Genomic DNA, 21,652 nt, shown 5'->3' with positions numbered 1-21,652 from the left:
AACTGAGGAACAAGAGGCAGAAATGGCACATTCACGATTCAAATCCTTTCCATTACACACAAAGAACCCTTCGTTCTTCTCACCACATCCTTCATCGGCCAATCAAATCCTCCAACTTAATGTCACATGATTGTCGCCAATGTCCTCCCTGTACTTCAGAAGCGCAACACATCCACATGATAACATCAGACGCTACACGGTGACAGTCTGCATCATCAGACAAACGGCGGCACCGTCACATGACGACATCAAACCCATCTAATTCATCTGTTTACGTCCTTCACTGACCGACAGGCTGCGCTCTCCGTCCGCCGCTGTTGCATTTCTTTGCCGCAGCGTCACAGAATGATGTCATAGAGTCTGCCGACGCGGCCCAGCCACTCGCGCAGCGCCTGGCGGACGCGGGCGTCGGTCACGTGGCAGGAGAGCTGGCTGAGGCAGGGGTACAGCGCCGGCTGGAGCGCCAGGAACGAGGAATCTGACAGGAGGAGGACCTGGTTGAGGAGAGTCAAGACCATGTTGGTCCACGCCTGCAAGGGGAGAGAAACACGTTTGTATGACTATACAAGTGAGGTCCTTCATGTTCATTCCTAACTGCTGTCACTTTTCTCAGAAAGCAGCGGCACTGCAACTAAACCAAAGTGACACAGTTACAAACAAATTGGTTTGATTTTTTAATGTGTTTCCTGTTTCTATTTTTCTGGAGAGTCAATTTGATGTGACTCATAGCCTCCTCCATCTGCACGGTAAACAAACATGAATTAATAATTAATGTTAAACTAGTCCTAATTTTAAATTCTTAATGTTAATCCTTGCTTAACCTAACATAACCTCATCTAATCTAACTTTAATCTTAATTCTAAACTGAAATCATGAAGCGCAAGAAAGGTAACTTTTCCTAAATGTTATTTTAATCTAAAACTTAAATTTAAACTCCTCCCCTTTTCTTAAACTTGTCTTTTGAAGTGAGACAAAAAAAAGATATTTGTTGCTATTTTCAAACCTCTAAAATCTTAAACAACTGATAATTAATGTTCTGAACTGAACTGAGTAACTGAAACTAAAGCAAGACATTCTTGATTTTTATTGCATTTGGCTAAAATGTTTCTGCCTTTATAAACTGTGCGTGTTGTTGACTCGTCAGATGAGACGAAGACGTTTTAGCTCAGCACACTGCACCTGGATCTGAGCCTCAGAGTCCCTCAGGGAGATGCTGTGGGAGCTGATGGTGGATCCTGACCGTGGTCTCTTCTCCTGCCTCAGGACTTCAGGTCCTGCACTGACTGAGTGCCTCAAAGGGGGACCCTGCTGGTCCACCAGATGCTGGGGCCTCTGCGGAGGCCTCTGTGGCTCCGAGGGGCCCCTCCTCTCCCCGACCCCTCCTCCTGCTGCCCCTCCTCGACCCTGCTCCTTCATGAACAGGTTGACGTGGCACTGCTGCTGCTGCGGCTGCTGCTGCTGCTGTTTCCGGCGTTTGTACTCCATCATCAGCTTGCTGATGGTTTTGTCTGTGGCGATGGTGTACAGTTTGTTCCCGGCGCTCTCCCACCATTCCTTTCTCCTTCCCGGTCCAGCGCTGCCAGGAGCTCCTCCTACTGAGCTTCCCGTGATGCCGGAGTCCCTCCTCTCGCCTCCAGTCCGGAAGTGGTGGGGCAGGCTGCCTGTGCAGCTGTGAAGAGAGAAGAAATGGCTGCTTTAATTGGACAACTGGCTGCACGGACTGAGTGAATTATTATTAGTATTATTATTATTATTATTACAAGAGGCAACAGATAAAGAAAACAAATCCTGACTGACATTAGCACTGTGTGAAAAAACACATCATTCCCAATGTAGAGAGCAACTGTTTTCTCTCAGGCGGCTGTATCAGCCATAGAGACCCCCCCCCCCGTCACATGACCAATGGGATTTTGGCGAGTTTTCTGTAGAGAAGAATGGTGGAAAAGTTCATTTTATGAATTCCCATGAAATTAACTTGTTTTTCCCGATAACCTCAGGTTATCGGGAAAAACAATTCACATTGCGATTGTTTACATTCAGTGTGGTCCGCAGCAGCCTTGTCAGCTGCTTTCCTGCGTCATCCTGGATCTGTTTAAACTGCTGTTGTGCATTCAGACGTATTTGAATACACAATCATGTATGTTAACCACATGAATGAGAAAATATAACGCTTTGAGTCACAGTTACCTAAGTAATGTGCAAGTGAAGCTCTTATTGATTAAAGCTGAGGCCAATGTGCTCTGTCACAGTGAAGCGCCAGCTGTTACGTGGAAGGTGTAGACAGCTGTATTGATCGAGCACCTCGGGTAACTGATGCATGACGGGGTGTTACGTTTTACAGTCTTGTGTTCAGAGTGGAGGCAGTCGGACAAGTCTCCATTATAACATCGTGGATCAACACAATACAATACAATGCCTCATTTGATGTATGATGTCCCTGAAGTCAGACCTGAATCCTGGGCTGGGTGTGGGCGTGTCTCCTGGTGACGCGGCGCTCATGTCCGCAGCCTGACACCTGTACCCGCCGTCCTCGGACGGCGTCCCCCTCGCCGAAAGCCCGCCTGCTGACGTCGGGGTGGAAGTCTCAGACTGGAAGAGAGGCAGGAGGAAGACGTGATCTCCTCCTGCTCCTCCTCTCAGCAGCGCAGTCTCCTCCAGGGTGCTCTCCAGGTCCCGGTGCATTTGGATGTAGCTGTTGCACAGATCCATGCACAGCTTGTAGAGGCGTTTGACCAGCCAGGCCCAGTCTGCGCTGCCCAGCGGCTGCACGCTGAGGGATGGGACGGGGGCTCGCCAGTGATGACGTTTATCTCGGCCGCGAGGGGGGCTGACCTGAAGGGAGGACGCAGTGTAAAGTGGATGATTTGATTTTTCATATTACAACAACGTCAGTAATTCAACGTCCTCGTTACATTAGGAGGGTGAAAAGTTCAGGAAACCCTCTGAGGGCCGTCCTCGATGGAAAAAGAGAGCTGCTGGAGTCTAATCCAGGCAAATCTTTTATTTTTGTTGTTTTGTTTCTGTGGTGCATGTAGGGGTCACCCGTCAATCACCAGGACCTCTTTTTATTTATAAAGAAAAACAGAAAAACAGGACGATTTCTCCTGGTTTGAAACTGTCAAAGCTTTCTTTCCCTGAGAATAAGTTGAATCATTGTTATATGATTCTTTATACACCTATTATTACTGAAAAACAGTAGCTGTGTGTGCATCACCTGCGCTGTTTCTTCAAAGATGTCTTCGTCCTCTGAGGAGGCGGAGCCAGGGTGAGAGGAGTCAGAGCTCCCCTCCTCTTCCTCATACAGGATCCTCTTCACCTAAATACAATGAAAGGCTGAAATGTGAACCAGAGCATTGATTGCTAATGAGTGGTAGCTAATGTGTCGCTACATGGTTACCACCACGTTTCTGGGAGGTTGCTAAGATGTTAATATGTGAACTAAATGATCAAATAAAAAGGTGAAATATAAACTAAACTAAAGCTGGAAAAGACAGAAACGATCACGCACATGCTTGACATGTTACAGACTTATAAAGCTGATATGGCTAATGTGTAAGCTAACAGTTTCCTATTTAAACAGACACAGAGCATCAATAGCATTTATTTAGACTTGTGTCTCTGGACTGAGGAACGTAAGTACAGTATTCAGTCAGTTCTCCACCAACTCCTCAGACAAATATCTGGCTCTTGAGTTCCACTTTTTTCACCAGCTCGTCTCTGACTGTGTCCGTCTGCTGTTGGCTGCCGGGCAGGTAACATAAAGTGAGCTTGTTTAATGAAAACTGCAGCTGGAAACGGATGAGCGCTGAGACTGAACCGAAACAGTAAAGTTCATGCTGAAAGACACTAAAGGGCTCTGTAGAGCTTGTTAATATAACAATGTATTAGTGAGGCTTTTGGTTCCTACCTGCTGTGCCGTCATGCTGTCGGCTTGGCTCAGTGTGGCACACAGCAGAGCCTGGAAGTACAGGTTGAAGCTCATGGCAGACTGACGGTAAAGATTAGCTGCTCCACAAACACCCGACACCTTCATCAGGAGGTACTTCAGACCCGGCCGAGTGTCAAAGTCCCGCGCTGTCCTGCAGGAGAAGAGATCAGGTCGATCAACATTATTATTAATAAACGACCTGAATAAATGATCTGCGTGTGCGCCTGACGTTCTTGTTGCAGTAACCTGTAAGAGTCCAGCAGCAGATCCAGGATTATGGCTAAGTTAGTCATGGAGATGTAGCGCAGGAAGCCTGCTGTGGTTCTGCTGGGGTCAGATGTCACTGGTGTGACCTTTTCGTGACCTTCGGGCTGCTTGACGAACTCCTCCAGCAGGATGTCGTAGAGGTTTTGGAGCAGGACCTGGTGGGACAGCAGGCTCACCACGATAGTCCGGAATGGGATCCTGCAGGATTCATAAACCAGGATGGTGGTCAATTCACATTCATGTGAGCCCAATTTCATTCATTAAATTTTACTATTAACTATTTCGGTCAAGATTTCAAAATGTCTTCATACTTTGAGACGATCTGTGGAACTATTTTTACCGTTCTTGCTCCCAAAAAAATTATGGCAACTTTGACTCTGAAATCTGACATTTTTTGAAGGTTTCATGCCATAAGTTTCAATAGCTGCAAAAGTTTAACAGTAAGTGAAAATGGTAAATAAAGGTATAATTTACAGACCGTAGTGCTCAGATTAGTGGCCTTTTACATTAAACTGGAGAAAGTCCTCCTTGAACCTAACTGATTAAAACACTGGCTGCATAAAAACGTTTTAGTTTTTAGGAAATGAAGGCGAAACAGTACATCATATTGAATTTCTAGTGGGAGCAGTCAACAACAAAATAGTCAAAAACAAAAAGGCTCTAATGAAGATTGAGCAGTCATGAATGAAGCCAATGAGGACAGAGACTGGCGGCTATAAAACACCCCCCACTGTGTTTTTCCTAAGAAGAGCTCAGATTCAGCATCCTGCCACGCTAAGTCTGGTAGCCATATTTGTTACCAGCTGACCTACACGACTGGTTAAACACTACAAGGTTCAAGTACTATATGCAGGTCCAGTATGTGGATAAAGCTGCACAATGTGTCATATTTGTATGGTTACAGTCGTATGAGTTTCCACATTAAACACAAAAGGGCTGTGTTGTCAGAACAAGTCAATTCCTTCAGTGCAAAGTCTCAAAGTGACCCTTTGATGAAACAAATAGAAATAGAAATTTTTTTAGGCATTCTGGGTTTCCTCAAATTCCTCTTCAAATCCCACGACAGCGTTAACTACAGTGAAACAGCAGTTTAAGTTAGCTTTGAATGCTAACTTGTGGCTACATAACAATTGGTGCAAATCTATGTTGACATTTTTACACTCTCATAGTCAGCGGATTAGTTAGCAGTGCATTACAGACTGCATACTGGACATGTAGAAAATATAGTTTACTATTATTATCAATTATTATTATCAGTTAGAATTCAAAAATAAATCAAACATAATTTTCATTTCATCAGACAGAAATCATCATACCTCAATTTCAGGATTCATCACATCTCATAACGCCAACATACATAGTTAGTTTGGCTGTGTTGATCATACAGAGCCGTGTTGTACATTTTACACACTGTTAAATCTGAACAACACAATGTCACGGATGCCACAGAAAACAGCCTTACCCAATTTTCCTGTAACCACGGCAGCACAAAGACAAGCAGAGAGAGTTAGTGAGTCAATTTGGCTGAATTTCAGTTTCCAATCATGCTTGTTTTGTCCCTATAAAACATACTTAACATGTCATGTACAGTACACAGGGTTAGTTTGTTTAACACACATTAACTGTGTTGAAATCTCACCAACAGGAAAAAACGACCACAAAACAGCCACAAGACTGTTGTTGGTTCGACTTCGACTAGTTTATTTAGGGGTCAGGAGGGGAATGTAGTTTTAGTTTGGGTGTGAAGTTAGAAAATGAAACCATGTAGGTTAATTATCATCATATATGGAGCAAAACATGGGTGTGTGTGTGTGTGTGTGTGTGTGTGTGTGTGTGTGTGTGTGTGTGTGTGTGTCGTCCACCTCTTCTGAGTGTGTCCGTTGGACTGCTGGTCGGACGGCAGCTCGATGATGAGAACGCAGGACTGAGCGTGCTCAAAGCCCTCCTTGTTGTTGGGCGTCTTTGGAGAGCACTGTGTGTCCAACATAAAGACCTGGGACACAAAGAGGACACGTCAACAAGCCGTCCTCCTCCCCTGTTCATTCATCATGCCTAGCGTCTGTAAGTATACGGTCAAACTATGAAATATATGCAGGCTTTCACACCGGGAGGAGGACGTTTCACTTCTTCATGGTTCATTCATTACAGACACTGACCTGCTGAGCCATTGCTTTGATCCTCCAGTACTCGGCCTCAGCTGAAGGAGAGTGGGACGGAGCCGCCACCTTCACCTCACAGGCGTCTCCAGAAAAACTGTCTGAACCGCTGTGAAAACACGCTAGGAGGTTCTACAGAGACACAGAAAGAGAGAGAGATGAACGTCTGCATCAAATCCAAACGCAGGGAATATATATATATATATCTATATAACAGGAGCAGTGGAGCCTATTAGTTCCACGGCTCGATTATGAGACATATGTAAAACATAAGCTGTGTAGGTCGTCGTCAGGGTTTAAAACTGAAGGAGGTGCATCTATTTGATGTTTATACAAGGACAAGTCTTAAGTGAGTTATTGGGACAACCGGTGGAGGATGAGTCTCACTCAAAGATACCTCTCCTGAATACACAAAGAAAAAAACCATTGAAAAGACAAAACAAGAAGCCCAACAACCACCACTACACTTACAGTACACAGTGTACATGACCGTTATCCATGATGCAAACCCCCGTTTGTCATTTTCCATTACATAGTCTCTGGTCTAAGCTGTTGAATCCATCACCAAACTACATGTGTGGCCAGCAGATGAAAAAAACTCTCCATCCTGATGAACTCCAAGTATTATACAGTCTAATGCAGTATGTACATTATATCGGACGTGACCTGAATGCAGTGCTTATAAAATATTCAGCTCTTCAATAAACCCAGTCAAAGGTCATGTGTTTACGTGTCTGAAAGCATAAGCTACACGTTAAGGATTGACGTCCACATCCTGGGAGCTTTATGCTTTATGAGTCCTACAAACACTGTATGTTGTCTTGTCCATATTTACATATCTTCATTCATGCAACACATCTGAGAACAACAGCGGTATGTTGGTGATTGGACACAGATAAATACGGACACAATGAACCGTTTCTGAGTATAAAAGCATTAAGAGATGTAATATAATATAATATAACATATGTACACACATGCCTGACACACTACTCAAAGCTGCAGTTTAAATGTAACTGACTGGATAACAGAAGCTGTTATATAAACAGCCATAAGACCCTATAAATATGATGTGCCACATAAAACAATAAGGTTAGCCCCAACATGCAACACAGTCTCAAATGCTGTTACATAAACAAAGTGCCTGCATGTCTGTCGACGTGGCTGAGAGCATGTTAAACTACATGTTGAGATATTATAAATGTTTTAAGCCTGAACAACTCCTGATACATTGTGGAGAAACACAAGACTTTACATGAAGGTTTTATTAATCAGTGGCTCATCTGTTTGATAAAACCCACCACAAACCGCTCCAATATAATAAAGGACGTCACAGTTCATCTTCTTTTCTTTTAACACTTTGCTAAAGACATCACGAACATAAACCAGCACTGGTACTAAAATCATACTTTCTGGAAACAAGCAAAGAAAATCTGTCAATGGCAGTAAGATCATCACCATCACACACACACACACACACACACACACACACACACACACACAGATGTGCCTCTAAGCTGTAAAGCTGCTTAGCTTCAGTCAGTCAGGCAGCTGCCACAGAACTGCAGGAACACACAACATCCACGAGTGAAATGCCTGGCAGTGTCACCTTTACTGAACACACACACACACACACACACACACACACACACACACACACACACACACACAAGGTTAGGAGTTGTTCTCTGTGTAGCTGAAATGGAACAGCAGGGGTTGGATTCCCGCTGAGGCCGTACTCTCTAAATCTGTGATCTCCCACGGCACTAAAACTCCACACAGCAGGTACCATCATAATCAAATGAGCACATAAAGCTGAGCAGGCTGGGAAATCATCCCATACAGTATATGTGCAAACACTCGCAAGAGTCTAACCACAGCTCAGCTTTAGATGTAATTACACTTTCATGAAATAAACACACACACACAAACATAAGGATTAAACCCTCCCAGCAAAGGCAAAACATTTACTGGGTGAAGCAATTAAACTAAATTGATAGCGAGACGAGACGCCTCAGGATCTTGCTACATTTCCAACCTCCTCCTGTTTGAACTTTTCTCACATTTTCATGCTATAAGAGTTTATTCAAACTTTAAGTATGTCACCATATTTTGTGTTGCATGTATATGTGTTAGGACTTTTTCAGGCTTCAGTTACTCCGACCAACTTCATTTTACAAGTTGCAGTACTGTGTACAGTATACATGGACTAGTCTACACAAGTGTTTGTGGTCAGCCTCTATGTGTTTTTGGTAACCAACAGAAATGTGTGTTGCATCAAAAACTAGTACCAAAGCTAGCATTGAATGCGTGGTCAGATCTTATTCTTCACTCAGATGGGTCATCAGACAGTTTTAGACTGTATTTGTTGTGATTTAATATTTCAGAAGTTTGCCATCTTTTGTGAAATGAAACAATGGTTTTGTAGAAAACCACAATTATGTACCTCAAAGTCAAACATTGTTTTTTGGTTTTGTGAACAAAACTCTTCTCCTTCTCTCCTCCTCCCAGTTTAATCAGAGAGATGGAACAGAATAAAAGTGTGACACAATGACGAGACGAACAGTTGCTGCTCACAGCTGCAGGACTCTGTCGGTGAGCGGGAGGTTAACTGGGGTCATCAAGCTTAACGTGGAGTGTCAGCATGTTGACAGTATTAGCAGCAAAGGCTTTTAGATTACTTCTGTCCCAACCAGCAGCTTCAGATTGGGGGTGGATTATGTGGTTTACGACAGTGGCCTGCTGACTGTGTGAGAGACTGTTTCTATATGTGTATATCTCTTCACTTTCTTATCTGCATGTTCCTCCTTTCTGGTGACATGAATGCCATTTTATCTCTATACACAGCTCAGTATCTGCAAGCAGTTGTGTGTCTGTGTGTGTGTGTGTGTGTGTGTGTGTGTGTGTGTGTGTGTGTGTGTGTGTACCTTGACCGGCTCTAACGTAGCAGAGAAAGCGTCCTGCAGAGCACAGCAGGCCAACCTCCACATTTCTTCTGTGAACACTGGACCCACTGTGACCAAAACATACCTGGACAATAGAAACAAGAGTGATTCGATCAGACAGAGAGAAATGAATCTGAATCAGTGTCAGACAAAAAACCTGCTTTCACACACATTGTGTATATATTTTTTTATAGTTAAAAATAGTGCGTATTTTCAGCCCATATTTGGAGCTCTAGTGAGTATTTGGGGCAGCAGGACGGTGTATGTGGGACTGAGTCAAAATAAACTACAGTGTGTGTGTTCATGATGAAGGAACATGTCCCCCAGTGCAACAGTGTGATGTGTTTTTAATAGTTTTTGGACAACAATGGAGCTCTATGGCACAGAGGAAGAAGATATATCAGGCTTTTGGTGTTTTTGTGGGATTTGCTGACAATAAGAAAAATATAGAACATCACAAGCCTTATTCTTTAAAACAGGGATTCATTCTTCTTTGAGTTTGCCCCCAAAATCCCAGACTTACCTTACCTTACCTACGCAGACTCGCAGAGAGCATAATAACCAGATAACAGCAAAGGATTTCATTTTGTAGTTTGGCCAACTTACCAAATGAATGCTGACAAGCAACCATTGTTATTTCAGCCACCAATCGATGATTTGACATAAAGACATTAAACATTCAGCCCTAACTCAGCCCAAACACACGCACAGAGAGAGATTCCTGAATCTGGTGACCGATGTATAATCGACAAATTGACAACTCCCAAAGAAGAAGAGGAGTTACGTGTCGTCACCTGATGCAGGAGCAGCCCACTCTGGAGATGGTCTCTGCAGGTTCAGACACACAGGCCACCAGAAGCTTGAACAGATCCTTCAACATCAGGTTGATCAGAGACTCGTAACCAATATCTGCAGTAAGAAAAGGCAGAAACACACACACACAGTCATCAACCACACTCCACATCAGAAGACAATCAAATCCATCAGCTCTGTGATGGAGCACCTGGAGTTTAGAATCTCTTATCACAGTGTGTTGCTCAAATGTCATCAGATGTCCCTTTCTTCCTTTTCTTCCCTCTCTTCATCTTCTCTTCTTTTCCTTTCATTCCTTCGGTGGTTCACGTAAATTATCTACTAAAATCTACTGTGGAAATGATCGTAACGCGCTTCACAAGTCCGCTTCACAAAGTGTGAGCTTGGTGTTCATCATCCATCACAGTGACGTGTTGTTTGTAATGCGGAACAATGTCTGCTAGACTGTGCTCTCCAGCGTGCTCGGCCATCATGACACGCCTCCATCAAGCTGTTCAAAGAAGAGAAAACTACAAGCACTCAAATCTTCAAGTCACAGAGGGAAACTCAGCCACGGGGCCGTCACTAACACACTGAACACTTCCTGCCCACGGTGTGCAAACTCTGAGTAGCATTGTAATGGAAAGTGACGTGAAACTGTTCTGAAGCCGTTACCTTGTCTGTGTCTCACCTGAGTGTATGAAACTGTTGACGTGCTCCACCACCAGCTCGCAGCACAGGCCGATGGCGTGCTTGAAGTTTGCAGCCGCCACGTCCCAGTAGGAGTGGTCGCCATGGCTACGCTGCAGCCACAGCGACATCACGGGAAGCAGCAGCTGGATGACGGAGAAGATGCCGAAAGCCGGACCTGGAGGGAGGAGACACAGTTAGACCGTTAGTGTGAGCATGTTTGCTTATTTGGACAAAGCCTCTGACGGCGTCGGCAAGCCGGTGTGAGGCTCAGCTTGTTTTGTGGGCTTTTTCCCTTCAGTCTGGTCTTCAGCAGGTGAGGCACAAGATCCTTGATTACCTTGTCTTTATGTTTAGGATCACTGTCCTGCTCAGTTGTCTGGCGGGACTATGATATAAAAACGGCTTTGCGTCCCGCACTGTTCAGCTGATGCGGATGTGAACACTGTCAGACACAGTTACCTGGTACAGTGGTGACCTCTCGGAGCAGAGTGAAGAGCAGGTCCAGGGTTGGCGGTTGGTGTTGGCGAGGACAGTTTGACACTGCTGCTGTGAGCTGCTCCAGTAACAAAATCCACACCTGGATCAGACCTGCAGGACGGAAAAGTGTTAAAACAGAGAGGATCAAAAAGTACAAAGACAGAAAAGAACTGATGTACACTACAGAAGAGAGGAAGGACCTGTGTCATCATCGAACTCCTGCAGCACACAGTCCATCCCGTCCTCAGTGCTGATGGAGCGTTCATGTGATCTCATTGGCAGGCTGGCGAGCCGCGCCCCCAAGAACACCGGCTTGGACGGCATCTTGTAGATCTTCGCCAGCAGCTGTCAATCAAACGTAACATGGCTTCATTAGGTCACATTGAAGAAGAGGAACAAATACCTGCAAACATGCTCCTGCTGTCTGTGGCGACTCAACGGACACTAACACTCTCTATAGAACTGTATGATCAATATGTGTTCTGTTGTTCTTATTGGGACTGTGTCATTGGTGTCATTTTTAAACACAAATATCTACTTTTAATTTGAAACTCATTTTAAGAGTGCAACAGTAAAAAACATTTGCTTCACTAATTAGCTCATAAGCCTAATAAAACTGATTTCAGTGTAATACTCTGCGTTAATGGGGGGGTTCCTACCTGCGAACATTTGCGGAGGTAGTCGAGAGCGGGCAGGCAGAGGTCAGTGGAGCTGTAACCTGACACATGGACACAGTCTCCAATCTCCTTATAGTCCACCTCTCCTACACACACACAATCACACACACAACAATCCCTGAAGGCTTTGAAAACGTAATATCTCCAACTGAAAAATGAGTCAAGCACAAGTGAGACGAACCTAAGCCTTTGATGAACTTCATGAGGCACATGATGTAGTCAGTGGCAGCATTGGCAAAAACCTGGATGTTATCAGTGTTGATGAAAGCCTCAAAGACGTCGAACACTGGAGCCTGGGACTTCCCTAGAGGAGGGAGTGTGAGGGCGGGATGGAAACGGGGAAGAAAGAAAGACTGATGAACTTCAGGTGTCTTTTAACAACATGTGTGTGTATTGGTTTAGAAGAGAGCCTGTCAGACGGACCCATGGAGTATTCTCCCAGCAGGTAGTCTTTCGTGTCGGTCTTGCTGCTGTGGACGGTCCTCAGAGCGCTGAACAGAGGCCTCCATCCTGAGAGGATCTGAGGAGAACACATCTCCACCAGCTCGCCTATTGATGTTATCACCTGCAGGGAGGAAAGCCAAGAAACACCTTCTAAACTGTGAGGCAAAATAAAACCTGGTGATCTTTTACCAGCAGACAGCGTGAGGCTGCTGTTGTTTTCAATGTGATGGATGAAGTTGCAGTTGTTAGTATGTGGGTGTGCTGAGTACTCATGGGTCGGAATACCATGCTGTGATGGTGTCTAGTTGATTGATGTTGACATGTGAAGAGAGACTGGACTCTACCTGGTCCTGTACGTCCTCGTCACAGAGCTCCAGCTGCATGATGTGCTCAAAGGGCCTGAACAGCGCCTCGTTAAAGTGGAAGTGTGGAAGCTCCGCCCAGCTCGTCAGCACCTCCGTCAGAACATCATGGATGAAGGAAACGGCCTTCTGGGATACGTGGCGCTCTTTGTGACATGCCGCCTGGGAGAAGGAGGCACTTTGTGAGCTTTAACTACCTTCTTTACATAGTTGATATTTATTTACATCTAGTTATAGACATATGTGTACATACCTGAAATACATACTTATTGTATTGCATATTCTTAACAATGGAGCCGTGTAATTATTTATTTCATTAACTGGATGCTGTTTGAGTTAAATATTACTGCAAGTACATGACCATTGTGTGAAACTAAGAGTAACTCACTAGAAAGGAGGAAGAGGAGGAGAAGGAGAAAGATCAAAATGAAGAGAACGGACTGTGCTGAAGAGGTTTCCTAACTTCATGTGGACTTAATCTGCATAAATGTACACGACTGTACAAGCAAAAACTTTAATTTGCAACAACTGGACACGCTGCTAATTTATAAATACTGTTGAGAAAATATTTCATTTAAGAGCCAAGCACACACACTTCTACATGGAGGCTTTTGAAGGATCATATGCACATGCAGTCATATGACGGAGCCTCTAAGATGGCGCTGTGCATGTGGCAGCCCGTTGCAGCAGCTGTCCCGTTGCTTTAAAAAGAGGCTGAAGTTTCTAACCTCCACCAGATGAGCGGCCACAACGCTCCAGGCCCTCATCATGTGGAGCAGAGGTCGGTTCTTGTTCTTGACGATCCTCAGCATGGCCTCGCCCAGACGGAAGAGATGGAGAGCACTGCGTCGGTCCAGCGTCGACTTGGCCTCTCCTACAGACACACAGAGGGGGCGAACAGACTCGGATTAGGCTTTGTTCATGTCTTTATTTCATCTAGTTGAAGACTTAGTGGGACCAAAAGGCCTCAAAAGAATAGAAAGATGGCATACGGTAAGTGTGGACCTTCTTCACTTTCAAACTAAAGATTACAGATTTATTCTTACAATGATTGGTCACTTTAGTGCAAGTGTATGTTATGATGAATTCATTACATTTATGAGCTAATTTTACATGCCACATGCTGTGTTTACATTATCACACGTTTTTTATCTCTCTACAGTTAAAACAAGTGACTCCACAGGAAACACCAGGTTTGAGAACCAGATGATCTCAAAATGCTTTGAGACTTTAAGGTCACTGGAGAAGGTTAAGCTTACAGTTAGGAGTTAGGAAATGAGTGTGTTCATTGAAGCATTACAGGTGAAGGTGAAGGTGTGTGTGTGTGTGTGTGTGTGTGTGTGGTACCTGGCATTGCCAGTGAATAGTCTCCAGTCTCAGTAACAGAGTCAAACAGCTGAGACTGAGAAGCTTTCCTGAGCTGCTGCAAGAAGCCGACCAGACCAACCAGATTCAGCTTGGTAGCTGCTTCTTCAAACAACCTGGAAAACACACACACACACACACACACACACACACACACACACACACACACACACACACACACACACACACACACACACACACACACACAGAAAGTGCTATTATATCCACGTGACCATAGATGTCAATATAAAAATACCCCAAATCATCAAAATATCACAGATTTTAAATAACTGCTGCAATGAAGGTTTCCCCAACAAGACCAACAATGTGATGTGAAGTGATGAAGTGATGTGAAGTGACGAAGTGATGTGAAGTGATGTGAAGTGATGAAGTGATGTGAAGTAACAAAAAAAAAAGGGTAAAAAAATTCTTCTTCATTCTGAATCTAGTGACTATTCAGAGTGCAGAGGAACAGCCATGCAGCGGCGTTGCAGTGTTTTTTGGGACGGCTCTGAGCTGAGGAGCATTTATTTACTATGTTTTGGCACCGCTTTCAGCTGGTAAATGTGTTCAGTCCATCTGCTCCAAAAGATCAGAGGGAACAGTTTTTTATTCGCTCCTAAAAGCAGCCCAGATAACTGGTTATATAAGAGATGATCCTGCAATGAATACACACACACACACTCCATATGTACTGCTGCAGTGTGTGTATGTGTGTGTTGTGCAAGGGAATAAAGTTTAATAAGTGCAGAACTGTTGGCACGCAATCTTATACACACACACACACACACACACACACACACACACACACACACATCTGTATGTTTACACTTGTGAGGACTCGGACATTAACCTAGACCTAATTCTAAATGTAGAAATTAGCCCTTGCAAAGAGAACACACACACACACACACACACACACACACACACACTCTCTGTACTGCTGCTGCCATCTTGTGGCTGATCCAGGACCACAGCACCTCCCGCCGAGCACCGAATGTCTGTGAAATGAGGTTTTGGCAGATGGATTGATTAAGAGTCACCGTCACGCTGGCTGCTAAGTTAACAAGGTGACGTTTGCTGGGCTGTTTCATATTCTACACACTATGCCCCTTTTGTTGATTTACTCCTGTCATTATTTCCTCACATTATATTTAAGATGTAGTGAGATAGCCGGTCAGGTTGAAGGTAAACATCGCTGTTGTTATGATGCTATTTGTTCTTTATTGTTTTGTGTGTTTGCATAGTGCTTAATTCACTTCATGTTAAACAATCAAAACTTGAAATGCCTTAATTTTGTACTCAGCATTCATACTTTGACTCTGATGTAACAGTTTGAAATAAAAATATATATATGAAATATATATAATATATATTGTTTTATACTTTTAAATGAATCCTTAAATATTGTTTAACAATTTAAAGGAGAAATCCATCTAAAACGTCTGCCGTAAAATCTAAATCAGAGATTTGAATATAACGTCTGCAACCAGTGATTATTTTCATTACTGATTAATCTACCAATTATTTTTCTTATTAACTGACGTTCCCAGACCTCAAGGTGACATCCTTAAACTGCCCAAAGATATTACATTTACAATGATGTCAAATATGTTTGATATTTGAGAAGCTGGAATCAGCTAACGTTACATTTTGGCTTCATGTAGGACTTAAATGTTTTCTAACAAATCCACTAATGGTTTCGACACTCGTCACAGAATTATTCATTTCTAGAAACATTACATTTTGGCCAAATTATTGAGAATAAAAGAATAAATAAAATCTTTCTATATATTTTAGAAATACATATATACATATGACATATTGTCATTATATGATAATATATATATACGATATCTGTGCCCTACCTGTCAGCCTGTGTTGACAGCGTACACACAGCCTTGGCGGCGCTGGTCCCAGTCATCAGGCTGCCGCTCCTCAGGTCCAGACCTCGGCCTCCTCTGCTGCTCTCCCTCAGCAGCTCCTGGATGGACAGAGGCTGGATGACCGGCTGGCTCAGGCCCATCTCCGAGGCCTCAGGGCTGGGCTCGCAGCTCATCTCCAGCCCCAGGTCCACGCCGGCTGCCTGGGAGCTCTGCTGGCTGTGCTGGGTGATGGTGGTCAAAGAGGACGGCTGCGACGAGCCGTCGCTGAAGTGGGTGTGCTCCAATGAACTGATGTACTCAGTCACCCTGAGAGAGAAGGAAAGAGGAGGGAGAGAGAGACAGAGCGGGAAAATAAGGAGATGAACACAGGAAAGACTTGTGTAAAGTTTTAGGAACATTGAAGATGTTGAGGTGAGAGAAGATCTCTGCTTTACTAAAGTTTTACTTGCAGCAAGTAAGAAAGCCGTTACTAGAAATTGGCTTCATGTAAACTCCCCAAAACAGGAAGAGCGGCTTGAAAATGTCCAAGACATGTTTGTTATGAAAAGCTGACATACCTTTTGAGAGTCAAGGAGAATACAATTAAAAAGAACAGGAAAAATGGAACATTTATATGAACCTCGACACAGACGAAACAAATGCCTAATTAAAATGTACCTGTATGAATACTGAAGTATTTCAGCTGCTCATTGGTACTTTCTACTTTTCATTGTATTTGTGTACCTTACTGCATTATTGTCTGTGTGGATGCTGTTGTGCTGTTTTGATTATATTTTTGTGTAAAAAAACTTCAGTGAGAAAAAAGAAATCGTAAAATAATAAATGAAATAAATTCTAATGAAGTTTTAGTTCGTAGGGAAATGAGAGAGCAGTGAGCTCTGCTGTGTACCACACTGGGAGCATTATGTTACACATCGTGAATCATTGCCCAGTCATTGTGTGTGTGTGTGTGTGTGTGTGTGTGTGTACCTGAAGACATGTGGCCAGCAGTCGTGGTTGTGGCTGCCCATCTCCAGTCCTACGTTCAGAATGGCGTCCATACACAACACGTGAGCCGTGTGGAGGCGAACTCCCTGAGGACGACCGATCTGCTCCAGACGCTGCTCGACACGCTGCTTCACTGCGCGCACACACACACACACACACACACACACACACACACACACACACACAGAAACATGATACACATGAGGAAACAACTAGAACAAAATATTCAACATTCACTCATTCTTAATACCACTTTATAACAAATATATGAGCCGTTAATCAACACACAGTAATGGTTGACCAGTAATCACACACACACATGTCATCAAATGCTCTTGAGTTTGAAATGTGAGTATAAACTCAGTATTGTCTTAAATAAATATAGTTGATTGTAAAAGAGGAGCAGATGTGTTCATAGTTCCCCACAGCTGCCACTAGATGTCACTAAAGGGTATTCTGGATCAGAGTCTCTGCAGCTCTTAAAGGTACCAGAGAAACCTTTTTTAATAAGAGATGCCAACATTTGTTTGAAGCTTTTAGCCGCTGATCATTTGTGCTAAGCCAATGCTGTCAACTCAAAGTGTGTGTTATATTTTCTTGTGTGCGTGTTATTGTGTATTAGCGGACATGTCAGCTACTAATCGGTCCCAGATCTCCTCCTCTTCATAGCTCAGGTGCCATTAAAGGTTTCCTTTGAATGCACAGGTGCTCTCAGTACCTTGTGTGATGGCGTCTCCCGTCTCTCCCACCTCCTTCTCCTCCTTCTCTTCTTGCACACAGGAGGCTGCAGCCATCTGGGCTAAAGCTGACGCGCAGTTGGCTGCCACACCTGATGGCCACACACAAAGTTTCACTCATTATCGCATCATAAAAGCATCATTACTGCACCATAAAAATGGAAACTTTCCTCTCCATTCTCATCCAGACGTTGACTCTACTGAGAAGAGTTTATATACAGTATGAGTTTTACTCTTTTGGGTGTATAAATCTAAACACGAGTGAAAAACTGAATCATCCCTCCCCACAAACTGTCCTCTCTCCACAGCTGAGTTTGTACACCATGTGTTCATTCATATTCATTAGTGCTTCTGTGCTGATGATTTCCATCAGGCTTCTTCCCCAGTTGGCCGTGCGGTTGTGCCACTGACACATTCAGGGGCTGATAATAAAAAATGTATTTCCCCTGATATTCTCTCTAAAATCTGCAGTTAACAGTCTGTATGAAACCAGTTAACCTCCAGTGTTGCTGGGCAGCTGTCACTTGTGGAAAGGTTCATTTTAATTCATATGAAGCCGGATGAAGCTGAGACAGAACATCCACACTCAGCAAAACCTTTAGAAACAAATCTATAAACCGCATAAGACACAGATGTACATGTTAGCATCTACGCTATATGTTTTAAATATCATATACTGTATATGCCTCACAATGGCAGCAATAACTTCGGTATAATGTTCTGTTTGCCACCATCCATTGTTTAAGTAACAATCAGCAGGCTGAAACACTCAATGTTAATTTCATTACTGATAAAAAAATGTTTATCTCGCTGCCAGCGACACCCAAACAAGCAAACGTCACATAAGACGTCCTCTGTTATCTTTGATTGATGTTAAGTTAAAAGCAAGTTAAAACCTGCTTCTTCTGTGTGATTGTTAATGTATTTTACTGTGACTTGATCGGCTGCCAATAGATGCTATTCAGTGTTAATTTCAATGCCAAGAAGAAGCTGTCCCCTTCGTATCAGGGCAGGTTGATTCAGTTTAGATTTGAGTCTGTTCCAAGGGCTGCTGTTGAGTATCTGACCCTGACCTTTGACCTCTCGGTGTTAAAGGGAAGGAGAACAGAGGATTCCCTGCAGGGATGATTTTTTTCTTATTAATACAGACACGAGACACACGTTTCACCCACCCAAGGCGCAGCTGAGCGCAGCAGCTTTGCGTAGGCCGTCTAAACTCAGACAGATGGTGTCTCTCTCCCTCTGGCTCTGCTCTTTGACCCCCTCTGCTCCCAGGATGAAGGCCAGGCCCTTGGAGCTGCCCGCCATGCGGCCCGTGAGCGGCGTGGACAGAACATCGATTAGGTTCTTCCACACGCTGGTGAGGATGAAGCGGGAGAACACAGCTCCTGAAAAACACACAGGCCGAACTGAGGAGCGTCAAAGAGGAACAGACATATCTAACGTTACTGCAGCTGATGCCAGGAAACTCCAGGATACTGTATAATATGATATGACAGATCAGACACTCATGAGTCTCTGGACAGCAAGGGGTGAGAGTAACTGATGATAAGAGAAACAGGAGTTATCAGCAGTGACTCAGCAGTGGTTACCATGGCATTTCTGGGAGTGCAGGTGGTCCCTGACTCATATTCTCTTCATCTGTCCTCTCCTGCTCTTTTTCCAAACTCTTTTGTTTTCTTTGTCCTCATCTTCTTCTTGCTGTTCAGCCTCTTTTCTTTCTCAGGGCAGTTACAGAGTCAGTGGCCTAATTACTGTTAGTGGTTTTTTAAAATGTGTCGTCACCTCCACCAATTGATGATTTCATTGGATGATTTGTAGCACAATTTCAAGTGCAGCAGATGATGAAAAAACATTTCAAAAAATGCTCGATCTTGCAAAACACATCACTTTTTGACACATCCAAAAACCAAAAACATGACTTGTTTGGTGAGATGATCATTCATGCTTCCAAACAAGCACAACATTTGACTAAAAACATATTGAAAGTAAAGTTTTATCTCCATCAGCTGATTTTCATTATGGACGCTGGCAAGTTTCAGTTGCTGTTTTCATGCAGAACTCTTTGGTTTTGATTATTTTGCATTATTTTGTGTGATCATGGTAAAAAGATTTAGCTCCAACTATATTTCAGTGGCTTGCTGCTCAAGTGTTTCTGGATAAATGTCACCATATATTTCACTTGAGGGTCGATTTTAATTTGTGTTCAATGATGTAACTAATTAAATCACATTCCCAGTTAAAGAGCTACAGCGCAGTAGTGTATAAAACATCTGTTACGGATTTTCTCGTCTGTGTCCTCTTTCATTTTTCAAGGCACCACAAAAAAAAAGGTTGGAGCTCTTGACCGTGCAGCGCTGTTCTGGGACGCTTCACCTTTCAGCACACAGCCAGAGGAGCATTTAACTGACGAACTCAGCAGCAGTTTCAGGATGAGCGAACCCTATTTAGAAGAGTTGGGCTGATTCAGGAGTATTTTCCGAGGAATGTTCAGAGGATGCTGACTGAAGAGAATTAAATGTCCCATCAGAACATGAGAGAGTTTGGCATAACTACATACTACTATTCAATGATGGTGATATGGACCTAACGAATAACTCACTGAGTGAATGGGTGAATTAATCCGTCATATTTCTGAGGTTCTGGGGCAGTTTTATGATAATGAGCTACTGACCTGCCATCACAGAGTCACTGCCAGCCTTGTCACAGCTGAGGGGCGATCGGCTGGACGCCCTCCTGATCAGCTGACCTCCAATCGCACTGCTGCCCAGACCGTCAATATCTGAGAGAGGAGGAGGAGGGGAGGAGAGGTGAAGATGAAGAAGATAAATGAGAAGAATTGTCAAGTTGTCGACTGTTGCGATCATTACAGAGGATGTCTGTGTTCATATCCAGAGTCTGTTAAGTAATATTTTGACCAACACTGACATCTGATTTTATTAGTTCTGTGTAAATATTAGTAACTTGGTGTCATTAGAAAATATATGCACAAGGATTCCTCGGTTTTTCACATAGTTTTAGTCATTCTGTAAATCTCCTCTGGGATAGAAACTACGGAAATGAAAAGATTGTGAGAGCTTTGATTTGAAGACTTTTCACTTGAAAATGCCCCACACACACACACACACACACTATCTTTCCAGGTAATCCTCGCCCAATGACAATACAGCTTGCAGCATGTTACGTTAGGCTGCGTGCTTGTGTACCTGTAAGCATGGTGATGAGCGGCAGCGTGTGGTCTTCTGGTGAGCCCCAGTACCCGGCCTCGGCCAGCAGGTTGCGCTCTAACACCTGGTGGTAGAGCTCCTCGATCCAGGCCTGAGACAGAACCACAAGGACTCCGCTGCTCTGGATCAGACGTACAAACTCCTTCTGCAATAACATACACACCACACGTCAAAAATCTGCTCTGCCCTGGCTTTGGACAGGGAGTCTGCAAATACATCATTATTTTGTTTGGACCCCCCCCCCCCCCCCCCATGATCTTGTGGGAGAAGCAGCACTCTGCTCACCAGGCTGAGGACGGGTGCAAGCGTCCGCCGTCTGTAGTAGTCGCAGCAGCAAAGTTTGAGGTTGAGCAGTAGAGCGTAGTACGACACCAGGTAGAGACCGTCTGCGTTCATCAGAGACTGACAGCTCAGAGTGTCACCTGTCTCGAAACCTGGAGAGTGGATCCCACCTGGACAGACAGGGAGGGAGTTTCCAATTATTAAAACATCCCCTTTATTGCCAGATCTCATCACGTACATTTACATCATTCGACAATAAGAACAGGTGACAAATCCAGCAGGAGAAACACACCAGCAGAAAGTTAAAGAAGCTCCAGCAGAGCACAGGCCCCTAAAAGCATCCCTACTGTTAGTCAGTTTGGAATAATCTGCGTAAACCCACTCTGGCGAGATACGGTTCCTAATACAGTTTCCTCTCATCTTCCAT

At 43.9% G+C, this 21,652-nt stretch overlaps 1 protein-coding gene across 1 annotated transcript in view; it reads right to left on the bottom strand.

The window, feature by feature from the left end:
• Positions 1-338: 338 nt before the first annotated feature.
• The window catches only part of arfgef3 (ARFGEF family member 3), a 39,687-nt gene continuing 18,373 nt past the window's right edge, over positions 339-21,652 (bottom strand). Inside the window, exons 17-42 of the mRNA XM_070916472.1 lie at positions 21,229-21,395; positions 20,923-21,085; positions 20,391-20,498; positions 18,889-19,104; positions 17,698-17,808; positions 16,962-17,112; positions 15,975-16,298; positions 14,089-14,222; positions 13,470-13,615; positions 12,724-12,903; positions 12,359-12,500; positions 12,117-12,239; positions 11,918-12,021; positions 11,459-11,603; positions 11,241-11,369; positions 10,780-10,956; positions 10,091-10,205; positions 9,279-9,381; positions 6,352-6,483; positions 6,058-6,188; positions 4,175-4,393; positions 3,908-4,079; positions 3,215-3,316; positions 2,450-2,832; positions 1,180-1,669; positions 339-530 (exon numbers count right to left, since the gene is read on the bottom strand). Coding sequence (XP_070772573.1) covers positions 339-530; positions 1,180-1,669; positions 2,450-2,832; positions 3,215-3,316; positions 3,908-4,079; positions 4,175-4,393; positions 6,058-6,188; positions 6,352-6,483; positions 9,279-9,381; positions 10,091-10,205; positions 10,780-10,956; positions 11,241-11,369; positions 11,459-11,603; positions 11,918-12,021; positions 12,117-12,239; positions 12,359-12,500; positions 12,724-12,903; positions 13,470-13,615; positions 14,089-14,222; positions 15,975-16,298; positions 16,962-17,112; positions 17,698-17,808; positions 18,889-19,104; positions 20,391-20,498; positions 20,923-21,085; positions 21,229-21,395 — 4,559 coding nt within the window. The remainder of the gene's footprint in view (positions 531-1,179; positions 1,670-2,449; positions 2,833-3,214; positions 3,317-3,907; positions 4,080-4,174; positions 4,394-6,057; positions 6,189-6,351; positions 6,484-9,278; positions 9,382-10,090; positions 10,206-10,779; positions 10,957-11,240; positions 11,370-11,458; positions 11,604-11,917; positions 12,022-12,116; positions 12,240-12,358; positions 12,501-12,723; positions 12,904-13,469; positions 13,616-14,088; positions 14,223-15,974; positions 16,299-16,961; positions 17,113-17,697; positions 17,809-18,888; positions 19,105-20,390; positions 20,499-20,922; positions 21,086-21,228; positions 21,396-21,652) is intronic.

The sequence above is a fragment of the Enoplosus armatus genome, chromosome 12 (genome assembly GCF_043641665.1).
Source record: "Enoplosus armatus isolate fEnoArm2 chromosome 12, fEnoArm2.hap1, whole genome shotgun sequence".
Taxonomy (NCBI): domain Eukaryota; kingdom Metazoa; phylum Chordata; class Actinopteri; order Centrarchiformes; family Enoplosidae; genus Enoplosus; species Enoplosus armatus.
Note: the sequence above shows the minus strand (reverse complement) of the source record. Positions and strands in the feature narration are given on the sequence as shown.